Genomic DNA, 19,769 nt, shown 5'->3' with positions numbered 1-19,769 from the left:
ATAGAAAATTTTTTACTTTGGATGATAATTTTAACCCCCAAATTAATTTCTAGAGCGTTGAATTTGTCATCACCATTAGAAGGTGCTCAACTAGCACATGAAAAAAATTATAAGCCACTCAAAACTCGAAAACTAGATTGTTCTACTTCCTCTTGTTCCAGGCCCATTCAAACTTGTCCTCACCATCGTCGTTCAGTGGTTAGGAGAGAATTTGCAAACTAAGCTCAGGAAGAAAAACTGCTTCAACTAGCTCTTTATTCCAATTTTCATCCACTGTAAGTAAATCATATACCCTATTGATTACCGGATTGTTGTTGTTACTGAGTCTAAAAGGGTGGGGGTAACCATGGATCCTACCAAATACGAACATTTGTGCCAAGTCCTGTACTCCATCTCAAATCCTACTTTTCTACCACTTTCCTTTCTTCCAGTAGACTTTGTCAACCCCAAGAAGGTTGGTTTCCTTTATTTGCCAAAATGGGGTTAGTGTATCTATAGTATTTTTTTAGCATAAGCGCAAGTAGCGAATTAGGCTTAATAGTAATTCACCAAAACTGTTTACCCAACAAAGCTTGGTTCTAGGCTTTGAGATCCTTGAATCCCAATTTGCCTTCTTTTTTAGGTTTGGTCGTACAATCCCAACTAACCCAAGCCATCTTTCTCTCCATTCTCTTCTGACCACCAAAACTGCCTTAGAATCCTGTATATTTCTTCCACTAGAGAATCTCGAAACTTGAAACATGAGTATATATATTGGAATAGCTTTTTCGACAGCTCTGATTAACATGTCTACCACCTACTAATAATATATTCCCCTTCTAAGTCTGAATTCTTTTTTGAACTTTGTCCTTTATTGCATTGAATGTAGCTCTTTTTGATTTCTGAATAATCGATGGAAGGCCTAGATATTTATCTTTGGCTCCCACATGCTCTATGTTAAGTAACTCTACTAGCTGTTGTCTTCTGGCAAGTGGGGTGTTTTGATTAAAAAAACTGCTAATTTATGAAGGTTAACTTTTTGCCCACTAATTATTTCATATTTATTAAGTAGAGATAGGATATTGTTGTATGATTTCTCATTAGCCTTCCCAAATAAGATAGAGTTGTCAGAAAAAAAAAGATGATTGATTGTTGGAGACCTTCTGTGAATTCGAATCCACTGAAGAGACTTGTTTTGCTCTGCCTTCTGTAACAGATAGGATAATCCTTCCAGAAAAAATAGAAATAGATAAGGTGACATTCACTCTAGCCAGAGGTCATCCATGTCCGTCACGCGTGCGAGGATCTCCTGAGTCTTGATACCTCTCCCGATAATCAGTCAAATTCTGAGCCTGCTGTTGAACACTGCGGGAGAGCTCCTACACTTGCAGCCTCAAATCAAGCCTTCCTCGCGGTCAACGGCTCGACTGGTGGCAGATACGAATGATGGCCTTAATGTGGAGGTGCGAGGCTGTTGGCGAAGAACGACACCAGCCCGTAAATGCAGTTCTTGTACGGCACTGAGGTGATCTTGCACTAAACCACATCGAAATCGACGACTGAAGCAGCAGAGCCATCGATGTCCCCCCCACTTTGCTGATATTGCTAGGTCACGGCCTCTAGTCTCTACGTGTAGGACTTCTGTATAACACATGTTATAATGATTAGTACAATAGCTATATAGTTAATATCTAATTTTATATCACAAGATCAGACGTTTACTTATATAATGATCCTGAGAACATTGTTTAGCAAATCTCTCTCTATTCTCCTTCAAAGTGTGGGTGTACTTGAATGTTTACGCCAATGTCACATCGCGGTTCAACGACTTCGACTACACATGTTGGATTGAAACAATATAATTAGGATCACCAGTAATGATATATATATATATATATATATATATATATATATATATATATATTATTTATTTATAAGAATATAACTAAGTTTATAACAACATTAAAAAGACTACATACCAGTTTGGTCTTAATCTTCATGAAGGTTGCTGAGTTGCCAGTATACTTAGACGACTTGGCCGATACCTTGTTAGCTCTGTTTGTGAGACGTCGTTGCCTGAACCCCTCATTGGTCTCCCAATGAACTAACAGAGCCTTCTTGATTTTCGGATGGAGTTAGGTCGTGAGGTGGTCCCGCCCCCAACCAACATCCTCCAGCATCTATTGCAGCCGCCGACCCATTCGATGGTCGTATATCTTCTTGATGGTAACATCATGCTCAGCGTCCCATATCAAGTACAACTGCACAAAGAAACTTTAAAATTAGTTAATCCAAACAGAAGATATAAATAAATTATCTAAGAACGTTTGAAACTTAAAAAAATTTAATTACCGCCCACTTTTGAAACCATCGGTCTCTGGTTTTAGAGGAGATATTCTTTAGCTGGGTCACGGATAGTCGTACATCAGCTTGATGACGTTGGTAATTTTCTGAGAACATAAATTAAAACCCATCAACAATCCACAAACAAACCAATTTGACAATATAAATTAAAACTTCAAAAGTAAATAACCATAATATATATAGAGATTTTTTTAGAAATTTTAGCAGAGTTTCATCTATAACTAGAATGTGCCACAAACTCTATCCATCAACAATTAACTTAAGCAGCACCGAATGTCAACAATCAATGAACAACATGCAATAATCAAGAATCAATATCCATAAATCCACTAAACTAGAATCAATAGTCAGACACTTTCAACAATTCAATAATCAAGAAATATGAAACACTTTTAGCAATTCAAACATACAACCTTAAATCCATTAAACTATAATCAATAGTCAAACACTTTCGACATATAGAAGACTTAAAGTGATACTTACCATGTTCTGCCATCAGGCCAAATCATCAACCGTATGATGGGAGGTGGTAGAGGAAAATCTGCTGGCTCACTTTTGTGAGAGGATTCCGAGACTACGGTGTTTGTCGCTTGAGGCGGCATCACTGTGGCATTGGGCTGCTGAGCGGATTGAGGCGACAGTGTTGACGTAGACAGAGGGACATAGTTGGGGTTATGGCCCATGATGAACGGCTGGTCCAATAAACCCGCAACCGGTGACAGAGAAGATCCAGAATTCCTAGGGGTACCAGAAGAAGCCCTCCCTCTACTACGACCACGACTACAACCATGACCAGTAGGCTGATCCGTAATACCTCTACCTGTCGTCATGTCTGTAAAGAGCAAAACCAGTCGTAACACAGTGAATCAACATAATTCAGATAATTTCAAACGACTCCAACAATAATATTCAGCAATTCAGTTCAATAAATCCAAAGGACTTTTCAAAGTTCAAATTCAACACAATTAGTGCGCCTAAGATGATTTCAAAATATTTGCGAGTTAAAAATAAGAAAATAATCATCAAGAAGCTCAATAATCACTTAGGTCATTCAAGAATCGATGTAATGTGATGGATTATGTAAAAGAAGAGTTTTAGAGTATGTGATGTTGTGAATGAAATTCAATTTTCAAATAACCTAATCATGGCAATGGTACATAACACATATACTCAAAACTCAATTAATCGAGCAATCCATCATATCAAACTAAACTTAGTAAATTAGAAACATTCACATTCACATCAATGCATAATAACACTAATCATATAAAAGCAAGCATTGATTTTTAAAGATTAAACCAAAATTTCATTTAGAACTCTTTGAGGCGTATTATCAAACACTTGGCGTGCCAAATTAATCAAACAAGCAAAAATCAATGCCAAGCATAAAACATACAATCCCAAATCCAAATCAACAATCACACCAGCAATAGTTAACACAAAACAAGCAACAATCAAGCAGAATCCAGCAATTCCAATAGCCATATCTTAGCGAAATCAGTTGTAACACAACGAATCAAGATAATCAGACAATCCAACCACTTTCGACAATCTCAGAACCAAGTAATCTACACCTAAGCTATCTTAACAACCTAAAATCCATTAAAATAGAAAATTAAATCTAACTAAACTAACTAAAACCAAACTAATGAACCAATACTGACTAAACAAAATTTGAAAAACAGAGTTTAACCAAAAACATGTGATGCAGGGCAACAGATGAAACAGAAGAGAGGAAAAAGAGAGGTTACAACAACAATATGTTGTTGACGGAGCGAGAAGCTGCAGACGTCGATCCCCGAAAGCTGGGGAACTTGCCGGAAGACTGGGACAAGGGTTTTCCTGTTTTGTTATGCTGAAGGATGGACTCGCGACGAAACTTAACAGTGGCGGCGCGATGATGGGGGGATAATGGTGGCTTGATGGCTCACCGGTGGTGTCTCTGTGGTGCGACACGACGGTTTCGAGAAGGGAGAAGATTAATGGTGAAATGGTAACAAGAGAAGAGGGAGAAAAAGAAGAAGGGAGGGGTTTTGGCGGTGGGTTGACGGTGACAGAGAAAGGGGTTGTGATGATGGTGGTTTCAGCGGCAGCAGATGGTAGTGTTGGGGAGAGAGGAGGAAACAGATGAGTGAGTGAGTGAGAGAGAGTGAAATTTGAATGAGGGGGAAGAGGGTTCGCGTTTTAAATTTACGACCCAGCTATTGTCAGAAAAATTCGACGGTAAACCATTGCGAGTCACCAAAACGCAATGTTTCACTAAGTGGGTTTACTGTTGGATTATTTTTCTCCAAATATTACTGGCGAATTTACCGTCAAAAAGCAAAACCCGCCGGTAATTACTTAACCTTATGAATTCGATATCGTTATCGTCGGTATTGGGTTCCATGACTAACTTCTATGTGAACAATAAAGTTAAATGCTTGTGATTTTTTCACTCTTGCCAAATCTGACAAGTTTGCAGAGATTTTCAAAATAGCTACAAAGAGCTCCTTTGAGTTTTACAGCAACTCATTATAGAGAATGAAGAAGACGAAGTGTCAAAATTTTTTTGGTGTTTTAAAACTTATGATTATCGTAGTGAGAAGAACAAGAGTTTAAGTCCCCAAACAAATTGAAACGATGTCACTTTTATATGGTTTGGGCACAAAACCAACACGACGGCATCTTAGTTGTGTCCACCGTATTAGGTAAATGTGTCAAATAAGTGTTTGGGTGACAGAGATAATTATAGGGGCAATTAGAATTCACTATTGCTAATTTAGGAATTCTAATTGAAACCAATAAAATTGTAAAAATTAAATTGAATATCGAGCCAAATTTTAAGAACCAAATCCAAATTTAACTTAACAAAGTAAGGATAATTAATTTCTAATTTGATTACTTTATATTTTTTTTCAAACTTTTTAGAACATTTAAAGAAATCAATCATCAATTAACTATTATATAAAAAAATATATTTAGTGCTTATATAAAAATCAATTATACTATTATAAAAAGTAAATAATTTAATTAAGATATAATAACCACTAATGTGGTGGATTTTAAAGTTGGCTTAATTAGCTTCCTTCATTAGTGGACGCTAGCGCTACTTCAAATACATACACACATGACATATCCACCCAAAATGAAAGCCAAGTGCACTCTGACTCATCTAAGCTTACGTGGCACTCTCGAGAACAGCCACGTTGGACAGCTTCGACGACAAACAAAAGACGACACATTACACAACAACACAACACAGAAAGAAAAGGAATTTAGTAACAACAAAAACGCCACTACTCTGTTTTTTTCTTCCTTTTTCTTTCGCTCTTCCAAAAGAACCACATGAAATTCCACGCTCTCTCTGATTCTTCAATACACTCTCTCTCTCTCTCTCAAATTCAGAGAAAACATTCAAAAGCCCCTTCCAATAGAGAGAGAAAGCTGATGAAAATGCCCCACACCCAAACACAGCTCACAAAACCCTAACTTTTTTTTTCCTTCCTTTTAATCGTGTAATTCTCAAAAAGAGTGAAAAGAACCATCAAACCAATCCACACCCTCGATTTGTTTCTTTAACTCAACTGGGTTTCGATCTTCAAGCCTTCACCTTGATTGGTTTTTTATTGTTTGCCCAATTGAATTCAAATTCTCTGTAAAAGCTAGCTCCTTTACCTTTTGTGGTAGGGCTAATCACTATTTGTTTCATTTCACTTGCTTCTATTCTTATCTCAAAGACCCACTTTTGAATTTTTTCTTTTTTGTCCCAAGTTGCCTCAATCATTGGATCAGTCTTTGGTTCGAATTCGATCTACTTTGGGAGCTTTGTTTATTGTTTTCCAAGAAAAAATCACTATTTTCTTCTCTAAGTGTGTAGAATTGTGGTCTGTGTCTTTATCAAGTTGCAGGTGAAGACGGTCTTCTTTGATCTTCAATTTTTGTTTTCTTTATTGATTTTTTTTTAGTTCTTGGGGGTGTGTGAATATTAGTTCTCTTCTGATGTTTTGTTTCCAATCACTGTTTCAACCATCACACGCAAACTATCCATCTGGACCCCCTTTTTCATACTCAATCTCCCATGTTTTTCTTCTTCCTTCGGATGTGTTCTTCATATGCTGCTTCAATTGCCTGAGATTTCGTCTCAAAATTTGATGCTTTTGTTCAAGGAGGGGTTGCTGTGTCACACTTTGGAATTTCCCTGCAAATTGTTTGAAACTTCTATTCAAAGTTAGTTTTTCTTTGGAGAGAGACTTAAAAAAAAGGAGAAAAAAGTGTGTGAAAGAGTGAAAACTGAAAACTGTTAATTATGGTGGATCGCTTTAGGCCTGTTTCCATTGAAGAGTTACCTTCACACTTGATCTTAGAGATTCTGTGCTCGGGAAGGTTAAGTGCAATAGACCTTGCTTGCTTGGAGCTTACTTCAAAAACTTTTGGTGGTAGCCATGGATTGTATCCATTCAAGTTTAGTTCATTGGTGGACTTTGCTGCATTTCAGTTGTGTGCCTCCCATATTATCTACTCTAAGACGAGTTTAAATTCTCAGAAGGAGTTGTATGATCGATGCGGCGCAAATTGGAAGCGGGTCTTGAGGTTCTTACAGTCTGTTGAACAATCCTCTGAGATGGTGGAGACATCAGCAGGCAATGTACTATTTTCATTGTATCATAGAATGAACTTCTGTTTTGATGTTCAGAAAATTGATGTTTTGTTAATGGTTTATTGTTTACTTAGTTGAATTAAATGTTGTCATCTTTGAATATGATCACGTAGGGAATCTCTGAAGGCTGAGGATATTTTCTCTTTGCATGGTTTAGCACATTTCCTTGACTTTCTCTCTGTGTTAATACTGTGATAAGTATGAAATAATTCACTTGCGAAAGAATTAGAAAAGAGAAGGAAATGAAGCTGGAATTTTGAATATTACAAACTTACTTTTCATAGCACTCACAACATTGCAATGATGTTTTAAGAATAAAAATTAATTTGAATAGTTATGTTGTTCTTTGTTACTTGCACTAGTATTGGTGTTCTTATTGTGCTTTTTATAGAATAAATGGAGAGCTGTTACTGATAAAATTCAATTTAATGGCAGATGCAAATTACAACTGGAAAGTATCACACCCTGTTGATCAGCAATTCCTCTGTCTACTCTTGTGGCTCTGGATTATCTGGTGTACTTGGTCAAGGGACTGAAACACAATGCGTAGCATTTACCCGGATAAGTTTCCCACCTTTGGCACGTGTAGTTCATGTATCAGCCTCCTTTAATCATGCAGCTTTTGTTATGCAATCTGGAGAGGTTTGTGACAGCTTAACCTCTATTTAATTAGTTTTGTTTCATGATGGTGCATTGGTATGAACTATGGAACATAAAATGTATCTTGAATTGATTGTAATCAAAACTATTATTGGGCTTGCACAAAACATCTTGATTTCATGGTTTAGTTGGTTTCTTTGGAATAACATCATAAGCTCATAGTGAAGTTTTCAAGAATTTGATGGCTATATTTCCTGCTATTATGAACTAATACATTGTAAGTTTTGGACAAGCATGTGCTTTTTCCTCAGTTAAAGACCAAAAATATATTGGTGATATCATTAAAACCATTTTGTGCTTAACACCTAAAAGCACAAGATATTAGAATATGTAGATCATAAAGAAGCAAATGTTCTTGTCAAAGATATGTATTTCTCATCATGTATTTGAAGAAAATTTCGTGGAACTGAAAAGGATGGTTTTCTATTGTTACATGATTAATTCTAGTTTCCAATATTAAAATGAGACTTTACTACTGGCGCAGGTATTCACATGTGGAGATAATTCATCTTCTTGCTGTGGCCATAGCGATACAAGCCGACCGATTTCCAGGCCACGTCTTGTTGAATCCCTGAAGGGAGTCCCTTGCAAGCAGGTAAAATTCAAATTGCTATCAGAATAGTATGCTTTGTTGATCATAGATGTTCAATGAGTTGAAAGATTTTGTAGCTTATTGAATGCAACTGTTGATTTCATGAGATAAGTAGCCTCACTTTTTTATCACAAGAACGAATTGGTCATCTCAAACCTCACTTTGATTTGAATATTCATAATCTTCTTTTGTTTTGTTTCTTTTTGTTTTAGATATCACGAGAACAATTGTTAAGCCTTAACCAAGTTATTTTAGGGGACTCTTATGGAAGCGGATTATAATATATATACATACATATATTTGAGAAATTGTGTTGTTTCAAGTTAATATATACTGGCAAGTCTTATGACTAATCTCAATAACTGTACGTTCAAGTAGTAATAGGCATAAGATGTTCCACCACTGTGCTATACTTAGTAAGGGGTTCTTTCTAGTCGTATCAAACTATACTGTTTCAGTCGAACATACATAATTCAATTATACATCTCCCTCCCTTACTGTTCCTTTTCAATTCCACTGTTTTCTGTTTTTTATTGTTCCATGAAGCCTGCCTCCCTAAGATCCCTTGTAAAAATATTGAAGTATGAAAAGATGTCTCAGGTTGCAGCAGGGCTTAACTTCACAGTCTTCCTCACTAGACAAGGTCATGTTTATACATGTGGAACCAATTCGCATGGCCAACTTGGCCATGGTGACTCTCAGGACAGACCAACTCCAAAAATGATTGAAGTCCTTGGTAATGCAGATCCTGTTGTTCAGATTGCTGCTGGACCAAGCTATATCTTAGCTGTAACAGTGAACGGAGCTGTATACTCCTTCGGGTCGGGGGCTAACTTCTGCCTTGGTCATGGGGAGCAACATAATGAGTTTCTGCCACGTGCTATACAGAAGTTTAGAAGAAAAGGTATTCATGTTGTCCGTGTATCTGCCGGGGATGAGCATGCAGTGGCACTTGATTCAAATGGATTCGTGAGTTTTATTAGACATTTCTGTTTGTTGTGGCTGGGTTCCATAATTGAAGTTCTTGCAAGAATTGTACTAATTATTGGTTATTGATGGCGGCCAGGTATATACGTGGGGCAAGGGATACTGTGGTGCTCTTGGCCTTGGGGACGAGATTGAGAAAACTACCCCCGAGATTGTGACCGGTCTTAAGAATCACTTGGCTGTTCAGGTATTGCATTTTTTTAAACACTCTATGACAAGATTATCTGAAAAGTGACGTATTTTGATTCATTTTCATATCATTAAGTGTTTATTGTTACTTGCAGGTCTGTGCAAGAAAGAGGAAAACTTTTGTGCTAATTGATTCTGGTTCAGTCTATGGCTTTGGTTCGATGGGATTCGGCAGCCTGGGATTTCTCGACAGAGGGGTATATGATAAAATCTTGAAGCCAAGAATCTTGGATACCTTAAAAACTCACCATGTTTCACAAATTAGCACTGGATTGTATCATACAGTGGCAATCACAAGCAGTGGAAGGATATTTGGATTTGGAGACAATGAAAGAGCACAACTTGGTCATGACACATTAAGAGGGTGCCTTGAACCAACTGAGATTTTCGTCAAAGAAGATTCTTCACAAGAAAATATAGATCCCGACATTTGAAACTCTCCACAAAAAGAAACCTTATCTTAGTTTTTGTGGTAAGGATAAATTAGTAAAGTTCACTGTTTTTTACTAATGTTGTATCATTATAGTAAAGAAAATGTAACACGCAAGGCACTTAACATTTTTCAATATTTAAAATACATTATTATTAGGAATTTATAGACTGTAATAATTGTCCTTAAAATACATTGTCACTGTTGTAAGCAAATTATGATTATTTACTTAATGTATTGTTGTTATGATTATTATTGTTCGTATTTTTGTCTCAATGTCACTATCTACCTCAATCTTATTGTTAGGAATTTGACTTATAAGTATTCATTATAGTTCAAAAAAGTAATTAGAATAGAGGCTGTGTGGCACTGTAACATGTTTGCAGTGGGGGCTATCGTGAAAATTTTGAGGATGTGATAAAGTGTTTATGAGGGAAGTGATTCAAGAAAAATCCATAGGTGTGGCTATTCTTGCTAGAGTGGCAACAGTACTGGAGTTTTTATTAGGGGACATTGTGATTATTTCAGGAACGTAGCGGAATTGTTAATATAATAGTGTCATATGGTTTCTCTGGTGATTTATGTATCTTTGATGGCTATGTTCAAGGACTGATTACAAATCAAAACTTTCCTCGGGCTCTATCTGATCACTGTGCATTACTTGGGGGGCCAAAGCCATTCCTTTCTCTTGATGCGTGGTTGAAGGAGGAATGGAGCAAGCTGGATGAGGGGAAACATTGATGAGTGCTTAGTGGCAAGAGGGGAGACAATTAGAAACATGGTGGAGGTATGGTATGAGAGGAATAGGAAATGCTATAAGGAGATTTGGAGGTTCTATAAGAGGTTATATGAGGAGGAACAAGGCCTAAATGTGAGTTTTGACAAGTCATTGCTAGAATCAATTGGTGCTATGGATGCAGTACAGATTGAGAGAATGCCTACTAGGGAAAACTTCAATTTCAAGTGAATTAGAGGATGACTCTTGCAACACGGTACATGAGTTCTTTGCTGAAGCGAATCTAACATGAGTTGCTTAGCCCATAAGAAAGGTGGCACAAAGGAGCTAAGGGATTATAGATCCATAAACATGGTTAGGTGCTTAGCCATTGATGCGAATTCGGTAAGGGAGGTTCAGTCTGCATTTGTAAATGGAGCGTTGATAGCCTGCGAGGCAGTGCATTGGCTGAACAAATCAATGCAACCAACATAGTTGGTTAAGCTTGACGTTTAGAAGGTGTACGACAAAATTCGGTGGTTTTTGTTGATAAAGTATTAGAACTCACAACACAACAACAAAGCCTTTCGATCTACAAAGGGAATTATGTCAAGGGTTCTTGTTGGTGAAGTCTTGAATAAAATGCTGTGTAGGTTATGCATAAAGGAACATCTTAAACCACTTGAGGTGGAAAAGGATACAGTAAAATTGTCTCACTTATAATTTTGCAGATGATACAATTCTATTTTGCCCTTTTCATGTTGATACAATTGCTAACTATAGATAGATCTTGGTTGATTTTGATCAAATCATAGTGAGAAAATAAAAAAGGCATGTGCAATGTTAGGTTGTATGGAGGCAAAACTGCCAATCAAATACTTAGGCGTTCCTTTAGGAGCAAATCCCAAGCACATAGATACTTGGAAACTAGTGATTAAGAGGTGGAGGAGAGATTGAAAGGTTGGAAGGGCAAATAATTATCAAAAGCCAGAAAGCTTGTGTTGATTAAGACTGTTTTAAACAAGAAATTGAAGAAACTGATGTTGGTCCTGTCTAAGGGAATTATGAGGGATAGAAGAGTTGATAAATTGGTTTAGAAGCATGAAAAACATGGAAAATACTCAGTCAAGTCTTTCCTCAATGTGGTATACAAGGATAAGTGTAAGGATATTGATTATAACATGTATAATTTGTCTACTAATATGTGGAAAGAAATGGTGCCCCCTAGAGTAGATCTCCTTACATGGTTCATTATTCTCAGGAGACTCAATACAAAGGATATGTTATGGCTCCAACCAATTCATGACTGGTGCTTGAAGAACAACTTCCTCAGCAAGCCAACCAACTAAATTTACAAAAAAATGGACAGTCTCTTCTATCTCTAAGACCTTACTAATTGAATATTATCCTTTTAAATTAATAATAAATATTTATTTCTAACAACAATGGCATCATATTGTAAATATATTTACAAACCAAATATATCAAAAGTCACATTATATATACTAAGTTGATAACTAAAGCATATAGTTGAATCTATAAATTTTATATAACCAAATTATAATTACTATCTAAACAATTTGAGATTCAAAATAACATAATCTACGTGAGAACCCTGCCTGTGACATAGAAAATATTGACATAATTTAGATTTTTGTGCAAAGTTTTCATTACATACGAATGTAACCCTTTGATAAAAGAATGGCTCACCGAAATGACTAAAACCTACTGTGGGACGGGTAGAACGGAACCTAGATTTACACCTGTATCTAAAAAATATGAGAATATAATAAGGTGAGTTTTGCAACTCATCAGTGAACAAATATTATATCTATAATCCATACAATATCATACAAATTTTATCTTAAAAGTTATATTTCTTTTTTAGCTATAAGAAATTCATATTAGGTAAATACGTAAATAAAAAAAATAAGTAATTAAATGAATGAACTGAAATGGGAGTTCTCATTTCAGAAGTCAAATAAAATCAAATACCACACACTTGGGCAGCTCTATCTCTAAGGATAGCCCTTTCCTCCAATGTGCTCATACGATATAACAGATTCAACGTGTGACCTACACGTTGGGCTAGTAACGACTATGCTAGCTGAGGTCTGAGTCAGACGTATCTAAATTAATGTCATAACCGCCGTTAATTATGGTTTTCTAGTCCGAGTCTCCCAAACCAATCCAAACCAATTCATGTATAACAAATTTCTAATACTTGTAACATATTACTAAATTTCATAATAAATAAAATATATAAGAATGCATACTAAAAATTTAATTAAAATTTAACAAAATCAAATAAAAAAATGTATGCTTTATAAAATATATGAATATCGTCTCGTGTGTATTTTTATAAAATTATGAGTTTTTTAAAAATTAATATTCATTCCAATAATTCAAAAATCACAACAATCAAATATTTTTAAATGTGAAAAATAATGATTCAATTTAATTATTGATAATAATACACTTAAAAATAATTATAGACATAATATCTACTCACAACTTGGTTCTAAAAAATCGGAAGCAACTCTAATCGCGTTACTCTACAACTCTAGAAACATGACAATAATAATATTTGTGATCAAATAATCTTGTCGATTAACACAATTTTACTCAATTTGATAAAAGCCCAAAATTTTCTAACCTAATAACCCTAATTTCATATTTTAGTATATCCACAAGTATTGGATGACAAAAATTAGAGATATAGCTAATTATTAAGTCAAGAGTTACCTTAAAGTCTTAATAATAACCGAAAGTCAAAAATTGAATGCTTCCTTCACTCATTAAAACTGAAACTCTATTATTTAAAGTTGTGAGAAGTAAGATTTAAATAAATAGAATAGAGAAAGAGAAAAAAGTAAGATAAAGCAAACTTGATGGTGTTATGTGTGAGATTGCAAAAGAAGGAGATGAGAAGGGGAAAGAGATAAAAAAAAAAGAGGGGAGAAATGAGGCTAAGAAGGCGGGGGGAAGGGGAGGGGGGAGGAAAAAAAATTTAAAAGGATAAGCGGGGTCACATGTTTTTCACGTGCCCTTTCTTTATTTTTTTTTTCAGTTATAACATTCTCTCGCCTTTAAAAAATTTGGTCTTCGAATTTCGAACTCATATACTATTATAGCTGTGATAATTACCTTTCGACCCAAATAAGTAAGAATACTTGTCGCGCATGGCATCCTCAGTTTCCGAAATTGCTTCTTTTGCTAAATAGTTTCTCCAAACAACTTTTACAGAGGCTATCTCCTTAGAGTGCAGTTTCTTTACTTGGTGATTAATGTATCCGCATCTTTGGTGTTTTTCCTTCTTTATCTCAATCGATTTATTAACAATTTACTAAAAATTCATGTCGAATAAACAATGACTTTTAGGATTTTAAGAACATTGCTTTGATTAGTTGAATTCATTAACTAAAGGAAACTTTGGAAAGAAAACAGCAAAAAATCGAGAAGAAATTGACCACTTTTTGGAAGCCAAAGGCCTCGCGCGTTCCGATTAGGCACGCGATTTTCGAATGAATCCATTCGAGAATCGAAGCACTACATCATATCCTCGACCTCATCCTCAATCTCGATTTCGATCCTTAAGCAAGATCTCGATCTTCGATCTCAATTTTCATCCTCGATCTCGGTTCTCCTCAATCTCCATCTCCTCGAGCTCAATGGCACCATGCTTTTTCCGATCTCGATTTGGGCCATCAAGGAGGCTTCACGTACAACGCAGATAGTTGGACACCTTCCAAAATCTCAATTCAGGCCACTAAACTTCCAACTTTTCATTATTCACTTGGTTAATCAAAATCCCACTAATGATGACATTAATTGAAGATTGCAAGCAGATAAAAACGAGATCTTTGCAGGAAAGAAAGAAATTATGAAAGAGATTTGTTTTTTATTTAGTTTTAATTTAGTTTCAGGATTTGAATTTGAATTTATTTTTAGGTTTAGTAATTAAGAGAGAGGGCAGAATCTTCTCGGGGATCATCTTTTATTTTAGGCAGCTTTTACTTTTGAAGAATTTAAGACTTCTTGAAGAACATGAGCAACTAATTCTTCTTGGTTAAGGTTAGGAGCTCTGTTGACTCCATAGATTAATGTTTGAGCTTTTCTACCTTTGATTTATGCATTGATTTCTTGTTAAGAAAATATTTTTATTCTTCATCCTAACGGGTTTGAATATATTGGAAAAGTTCTTGAAAAAGTTTTTAACTTCTTGAAAAAGTTGATTAATTGAATTAAGCTTGAAAACTGATTCTCATAACTCTTAAGTTTTGAAATTAGACTTGATAAGTGACATAAAATCAACTGAGGGAGATGCTTATGAATTGTGTGACTTTATAAATTAGTGAACGTTCTTCAACTCTTTTCTTAAGTAATTGACTAAGGAATACTTAGCAATTAATTAGGTTAAAGAGAAATTGAATCTCCAAGGGATTGGATTTTTTATTACTAGTGATTTGCCATTGAGGTATCATTGCATGATCAAGGTCGGGAGTAAAAATTATTGATTCAGAAGTTTTAACATCTCTAAAACCTTAACTTTCTTTTTTCATATTATCTTTTAACATTTACCGTTTGCTTTTAATTAATTCATTGTCATCAATAAAGTTTTCTGAAACCCCGATTTAATTGTCTGACTAGATTAATCAATTGACCATTGCTTGCTTAATCCGTTAGTTCTCGTGGAATCGACACTCACTCACCGTAAGTTATTACTTGATACGACTCGGTGCACTTGCCGGTTAGTTTGTGGTATTCAAAATTCTACGAGCAAGTTTTTAACACCGTTGTCGGAGACTAATTGTGATTAACAAACTACCAATTAATTGATTACCTAAATTTGACTTTTCATTTCTTTAGCTTTTATTTTTTTACTATTTTAGTTTTACCGGTGAAAAAAATCCAATTTGATTTTCTTGTTGTTTTTGTATATGCAGAATAATAAGGATAAAGAACATCTTCAGTACAATCCAAAGATCGAAAAAACTCTTTGACAACTAAGGAAACAAACTCAAAATTGAAGAAGAAATCGAAGAGGCAGTTGAAGAAGAATTTGCACTCAACATGACTGAGAATGCAAACAACAATGCTAATGTCTCTCCGCCTAGGAGGAATCTTGGATCTTTCACTATCGTCAATCTAGGGAGTTGTGAAAGTAGCATTGTTACACCTACTGTCAATGCTAATAATTTTAAATACTGATAATATTTTTTATTTTACTTATTTTATCTTTTTTATTTTTTAAAATTATCAAATTTTTTTAATAGATTTTTAGTTAGATTGATTTTGTTAACAGACCAACTTTAGTATTCAATAAATAATTTCCAATAAATTATAGATCAAATTCAGACCAATAAACTTTATCATAGGCATAATCTATTACGGATAAAATCTGATCTGACCTAATTTTACCACTAATTAAGTGCTTTATTTTTCAGGGTACTATCACTTTCCTGTGTCGTCTTAAATGTTTGGTAATGATACAAAATTTTTAGGTGAGGCTAGATATAGCCAGACACCACTCAATAATAGTGAAGACTGACATTAGTGTCCAACTAACAAAATCTAGATTTGGCAAAAACATAGTACAAAACAAGACATGGAAATTTAATTACTTAGGGCCATCCCCACTTAATTACTTAGGTGGTTTAAAATAAATTTAAACATGAAAATTTAATTACTTAGGGCCATCCCCACTTAATTACTTAGATGGTTTAAAATAAATTTAAGCACACAACACTTGTTTCTCTAAAATAAATTTGAAGTTCAAGTTTTGTGTAGTTGATTAAAGTGCAATAAGATTCGTTTAAATCTTAAGTTCATATAAGATACTGGCATCTAAAGTCTAAACTATTATTTATTTATTATGTTTATCTAAATTGAGATACTGAAAGTTTAGTTCTTATTATTTAAAATTTAATTAAACTAACCCAATTTAATTGATGTTTTATGAAAGAAATAAGATGGTTATAACAAAGTCTTTACTTTTTCTTTCATAATTCCAATTCAAAACTTCAAATCAAGAGATCAAAGTAACTACCAAATGCATGAATCTGTGCTCCTCAAAACTGCTCTACATCAAAATGACCTAAGTCAACCAAGATTAATTAAACTTTACTATTATTTAATTTAATATCAAGTAAATAAAAAGAAAAAAAGAAAGAATCCACTCGCCTCGAGATCTTAATCAGTGAACATTGAAGTCTCTAACAAGGTAAAATTTTACAATTCCTAGCAGAGAATCAGAATCTTTCTTTCCATATGATGAAGAAAGAGTTAAACTGAACATAAATACTATTTTTGTGAACAAATGATGAAAGATTCGGTCTTTTATGTTGGAAGTACTTAACAAGAATCACATGGTATATACACATCTTCACGGGTTAATTAGTGTTTTTATGGGAAGTTGTAGCTAACAAATAAAAAATGTGTAAAATAGGCCATGTGCTTCAATCTTAACCACACAATTTCTGACAACCAAAATTCTCCATATATCTCTTTGCTTTTCTACTACTCATCCATGCATGCATCAATCTCATTTGGTTCTACCGGGAAATAGAATCTCTCACCTGACTATGGTTCTTTGATTCAAGAACCCTAACTCTTCTAGTACAATTATGTATGGATTGAATTGGCTTAATCTAGATCCCAAAAATATTTTATCAACAGTGAAAGCCATAAGGGATTGGAACATTCCCTAGATGCTAGATAGATAATGGACAGTAGTTTTGTGAGAGTGATCAATTTTGATGTAAAAAAATTGTAAAATATTTTACACTCCATTATTTTTACTGAAATGGTAATTTTTTAATCTTAAAGTAGCATATCAAATTGGCGAAAGACAAGTTGTATAAAGGAAAACCGAACAAGAAGATTCAGAGTTTGAAAGGGAATTTATTAGAAAGGAAGTAGTAACAAAAATAAAGCAGAACCAAAAGCTCACTTAGCCAAACATCTCAACATTCACAAGTCACAACCGAAGAAGCTCCATGTTCATAAGACATGATTTATGCTTTTTCTCTAATAATATCAACAACATTAATTCCAAAGCCAAAATCTTTGACACCAAACATTCCCTCAATTCTCCTAAATCCTCTTACATAGTCTCTAAATGTTCTCTGAAAACTTTCAACATATTTGAGAATGTTACAATGCCAACTAAGCTGCAATCATCTTCAATAACCCACAAGTAGTTCACTCTATGAGCAATTGCTTGAATCATCACAGCAACAAGTGAGCTCTTTGGATGGCACACTATGGCCTCAGCCTTCCTCACCATCCTCGCCGAGTAGCTCGACGATTTAGAGTACCTTCCGCTGGGCCTCATCGGCATTCTGGCCGACGAGGACTCCTCGTCAGACGAGGATGCAGATGAGGCCGACGAAGCGTCGCTAGCCAAAGGCGACAAAATCATGAACTCTTGAAGCATTTTCTCCAAATTCTTCTCCCTCAACCTCGCCTTCACCACTCTGAGAAGATCCTCCGGGGGCCCACCGCCATCAATGTAGGCCATCAGGTCCCCGGCGGAGAGAGTGGCAATGGCGGCCGCAACCGTCTCGTCACAACAACCAAGAGTAGAGGGCGAAATCTCGCCAATGAAGGTGCCATCACTATCAACAATGGCAACAGAAGTTTGATCCGCCAGAGACTTGGAAATCGCCGGTAACGCCGAGGATGCAGGGGAGTAGTAGTCAATGGCAAGAACATCGGTGGAAATGATGCCGAGGGAGTCAATAGAGAGTGCAGGGAGAGGGGTGAAGAGGCCAATGGAGCCAAGTAGGAATCTAATCACATCTTCTTGCGTTATCCAGCAGAATTCACGCCCATTGTGGCTTGTTGACAATGATTTCTGAATCTGAATCTGTTTTCTTCTTGAGATTCCACTCTTTCTTGTTGCTGCTATAATCGGCACCACAAGATTCTGTGCTCCTTGGAGAATCAGATCAATTGCTTCCAGTAAACTATATTTACCACACACAAAAAAAAAAGTTAATAAATTTCAAGTTTTAGCAAGAAAAAATAAAGCATCAGATTCAGGTTGTTCAAGATTTTACTAATTAGTAAAAAGGATCAATAGTAAAGGAGCCTCAGTAATTAAAATCTAAATTCACTTTATCTATTATGAGTTAAAATTTCAGATTCAGAAAATTGAAGGAAAAATGTGATGTCTAACATTTCGAGCAGAGAGAAAGGTAGTTACGTGGAAGAAGGTTCTAGATGCACGACGATCCGAGGCGGAGCTTGAGTGAGAATAACAGAAAGAGGAGCTTTGAGAGCTTGAGAGGGAGACAAGAGGTTGTCTTCCCTGGAAAGGAAGCAAACAACATCAACCATGCACACTTTGCCAACGCATCTACAGCACTCTCCTCCTTCTTCTTCTCCTTCTTCTTCCTTCTTGCTGCGATGATCGCAGGTCCAGACACTGATGAAGTTGTCTTCCGAGTTGTTCAGAGCAGCCAAGGCGTGTGCGATGGTGGAGGAAGCAGAGAGGGACCTCAACGGTGGTTTCCCAAGGCAGAGGTCGGATACCTCGCGTTCCTGCAGAAAGCTCACTGCCATGCAAATGAACAGATTCCGAGGGGGTTCCGGTGGTGGTGGCGGTGTAAGGCGGTGCTTGTGGTGGTTGGAAATGGTGTGTTCTGTGAGACAAAGGTGTTGGTATTTATAGGAGGAAGGACAAGTTCAAGTTCACAACTTGGAAAATGGAAGGAAGGTGAAATAAACGCGCTATCAATACTTTCACTTTGACATCATTATTTCAATTTTTTTATTTATAATTAAGCTAAGAATTTAGTTTATTTATTTATTATTATTTTTTTCATGTATTTCTTAACTCGATCCATGAACGGGTGTGTTTGGCAATCACGTTCAAAAAGAAAAAGTACGTTTAGATATCTTGAAAGTTGTAATTTTTGGTTTGGCAAATTTTTGATTCATGAACGTAGAAGTGATTTTGCATTCAAAACCACGTTTTCAAGTAGGGGTGTCCATGGATCGGATCCGATCCGCATATCCGTGGTGTTTATCCGAATCCGATCCGAAAATTGCGGATATGGATCCGATCCGCAAGGCTTTCAGATCGGATCGGATCGGATCCGCACACTAATCGGATCAGATTGCGGATTTTGTGTTGGTATCCGCATATCCGATCCGCATATCCGCGTATCCGCAAAATTAAAGAAATAAATAAATAAATATTCTTTTT

The 19,769-nt window shown here is 35.7% G+C and overlaps 2 protein-coding genes across 2 annotated transcripts; one reads left to right on the top strand and one right to left on the bottom strand.

The window, feature by feature from the left end:
* Window positions 1-5,635: 5,635 nt before the first annotated feature.
* On the top strand, window positions 5,636-10,079 carry LOC130944755 (ultraviolet-B receptor UVR8). Its single transcript, XM_057873257.1, has 6 exons — window positions 5,636-6,970; window positions 7,418-7,624; window positions 8,127-8,237; window positions 8,835-9,203; window positions 9,301-9,408; window positions 9,506-10,079. The coding sequence occupies exons 1-6, from the start codon at window positions 6,632-6,634 to the stop codon at window positions 9,842-9,844; spliced, it is 1,473 nt and encodes a 490-aa protein (XP_057729240.1). The 5' UTR covers window positions 5,636-6,631; the 3' UTR covers window positions 9,845-10,079.
* A 7,359-nt stretch (window positions 10,080-17,438) lies between these two features.
* LOC130944960 (CBS domain-containing protein CBSX5-like) lies at window positions 17,439-19,212 on the bottom strand. The gene is made up of 2 exons (XM_057873577.1): window positions 18,765-19,212; window positions 17,439-18,525 (listed from the first exon to the last, which is right to left on the bottom strand). The coding sequence occupies exons 1-2, from the start codon at window positions 19,121-19,123 to the stop codon at window positions 17,661-17,663; spliced, it is 1,224 nt and encodes a 407-aa protein (XP_057729560.1). The 5' UTR covers window positions 19,124-19,212; the 3' UTR covers window positions 17,439-17,660.
* Between the last annotated feature and the right edge of the window lie 557 nt (window positions 19,213-19,769).

This window comes from Arachis stenosperma, chromosome 8 (genome assembly GCF_014773155.1).
Source record: "Arachis stenosperma cultivar V10309 chromosome 8, arast.V10309.gnm1.PFL2, whole genome shotgun sequence".
Classification (NCBI taxonomy): Eukaryota; Viridiplantae; Streptophyta; class Magnoliopsida; order Fabales; family Fabaceae; genus Arachis; species Arachis stenosperma.
The sequence above is the reverse complement of the archived record's forward strand: the minus strand, read 5'-3'. Positions and strand labels throughout refer to the sequence as shown.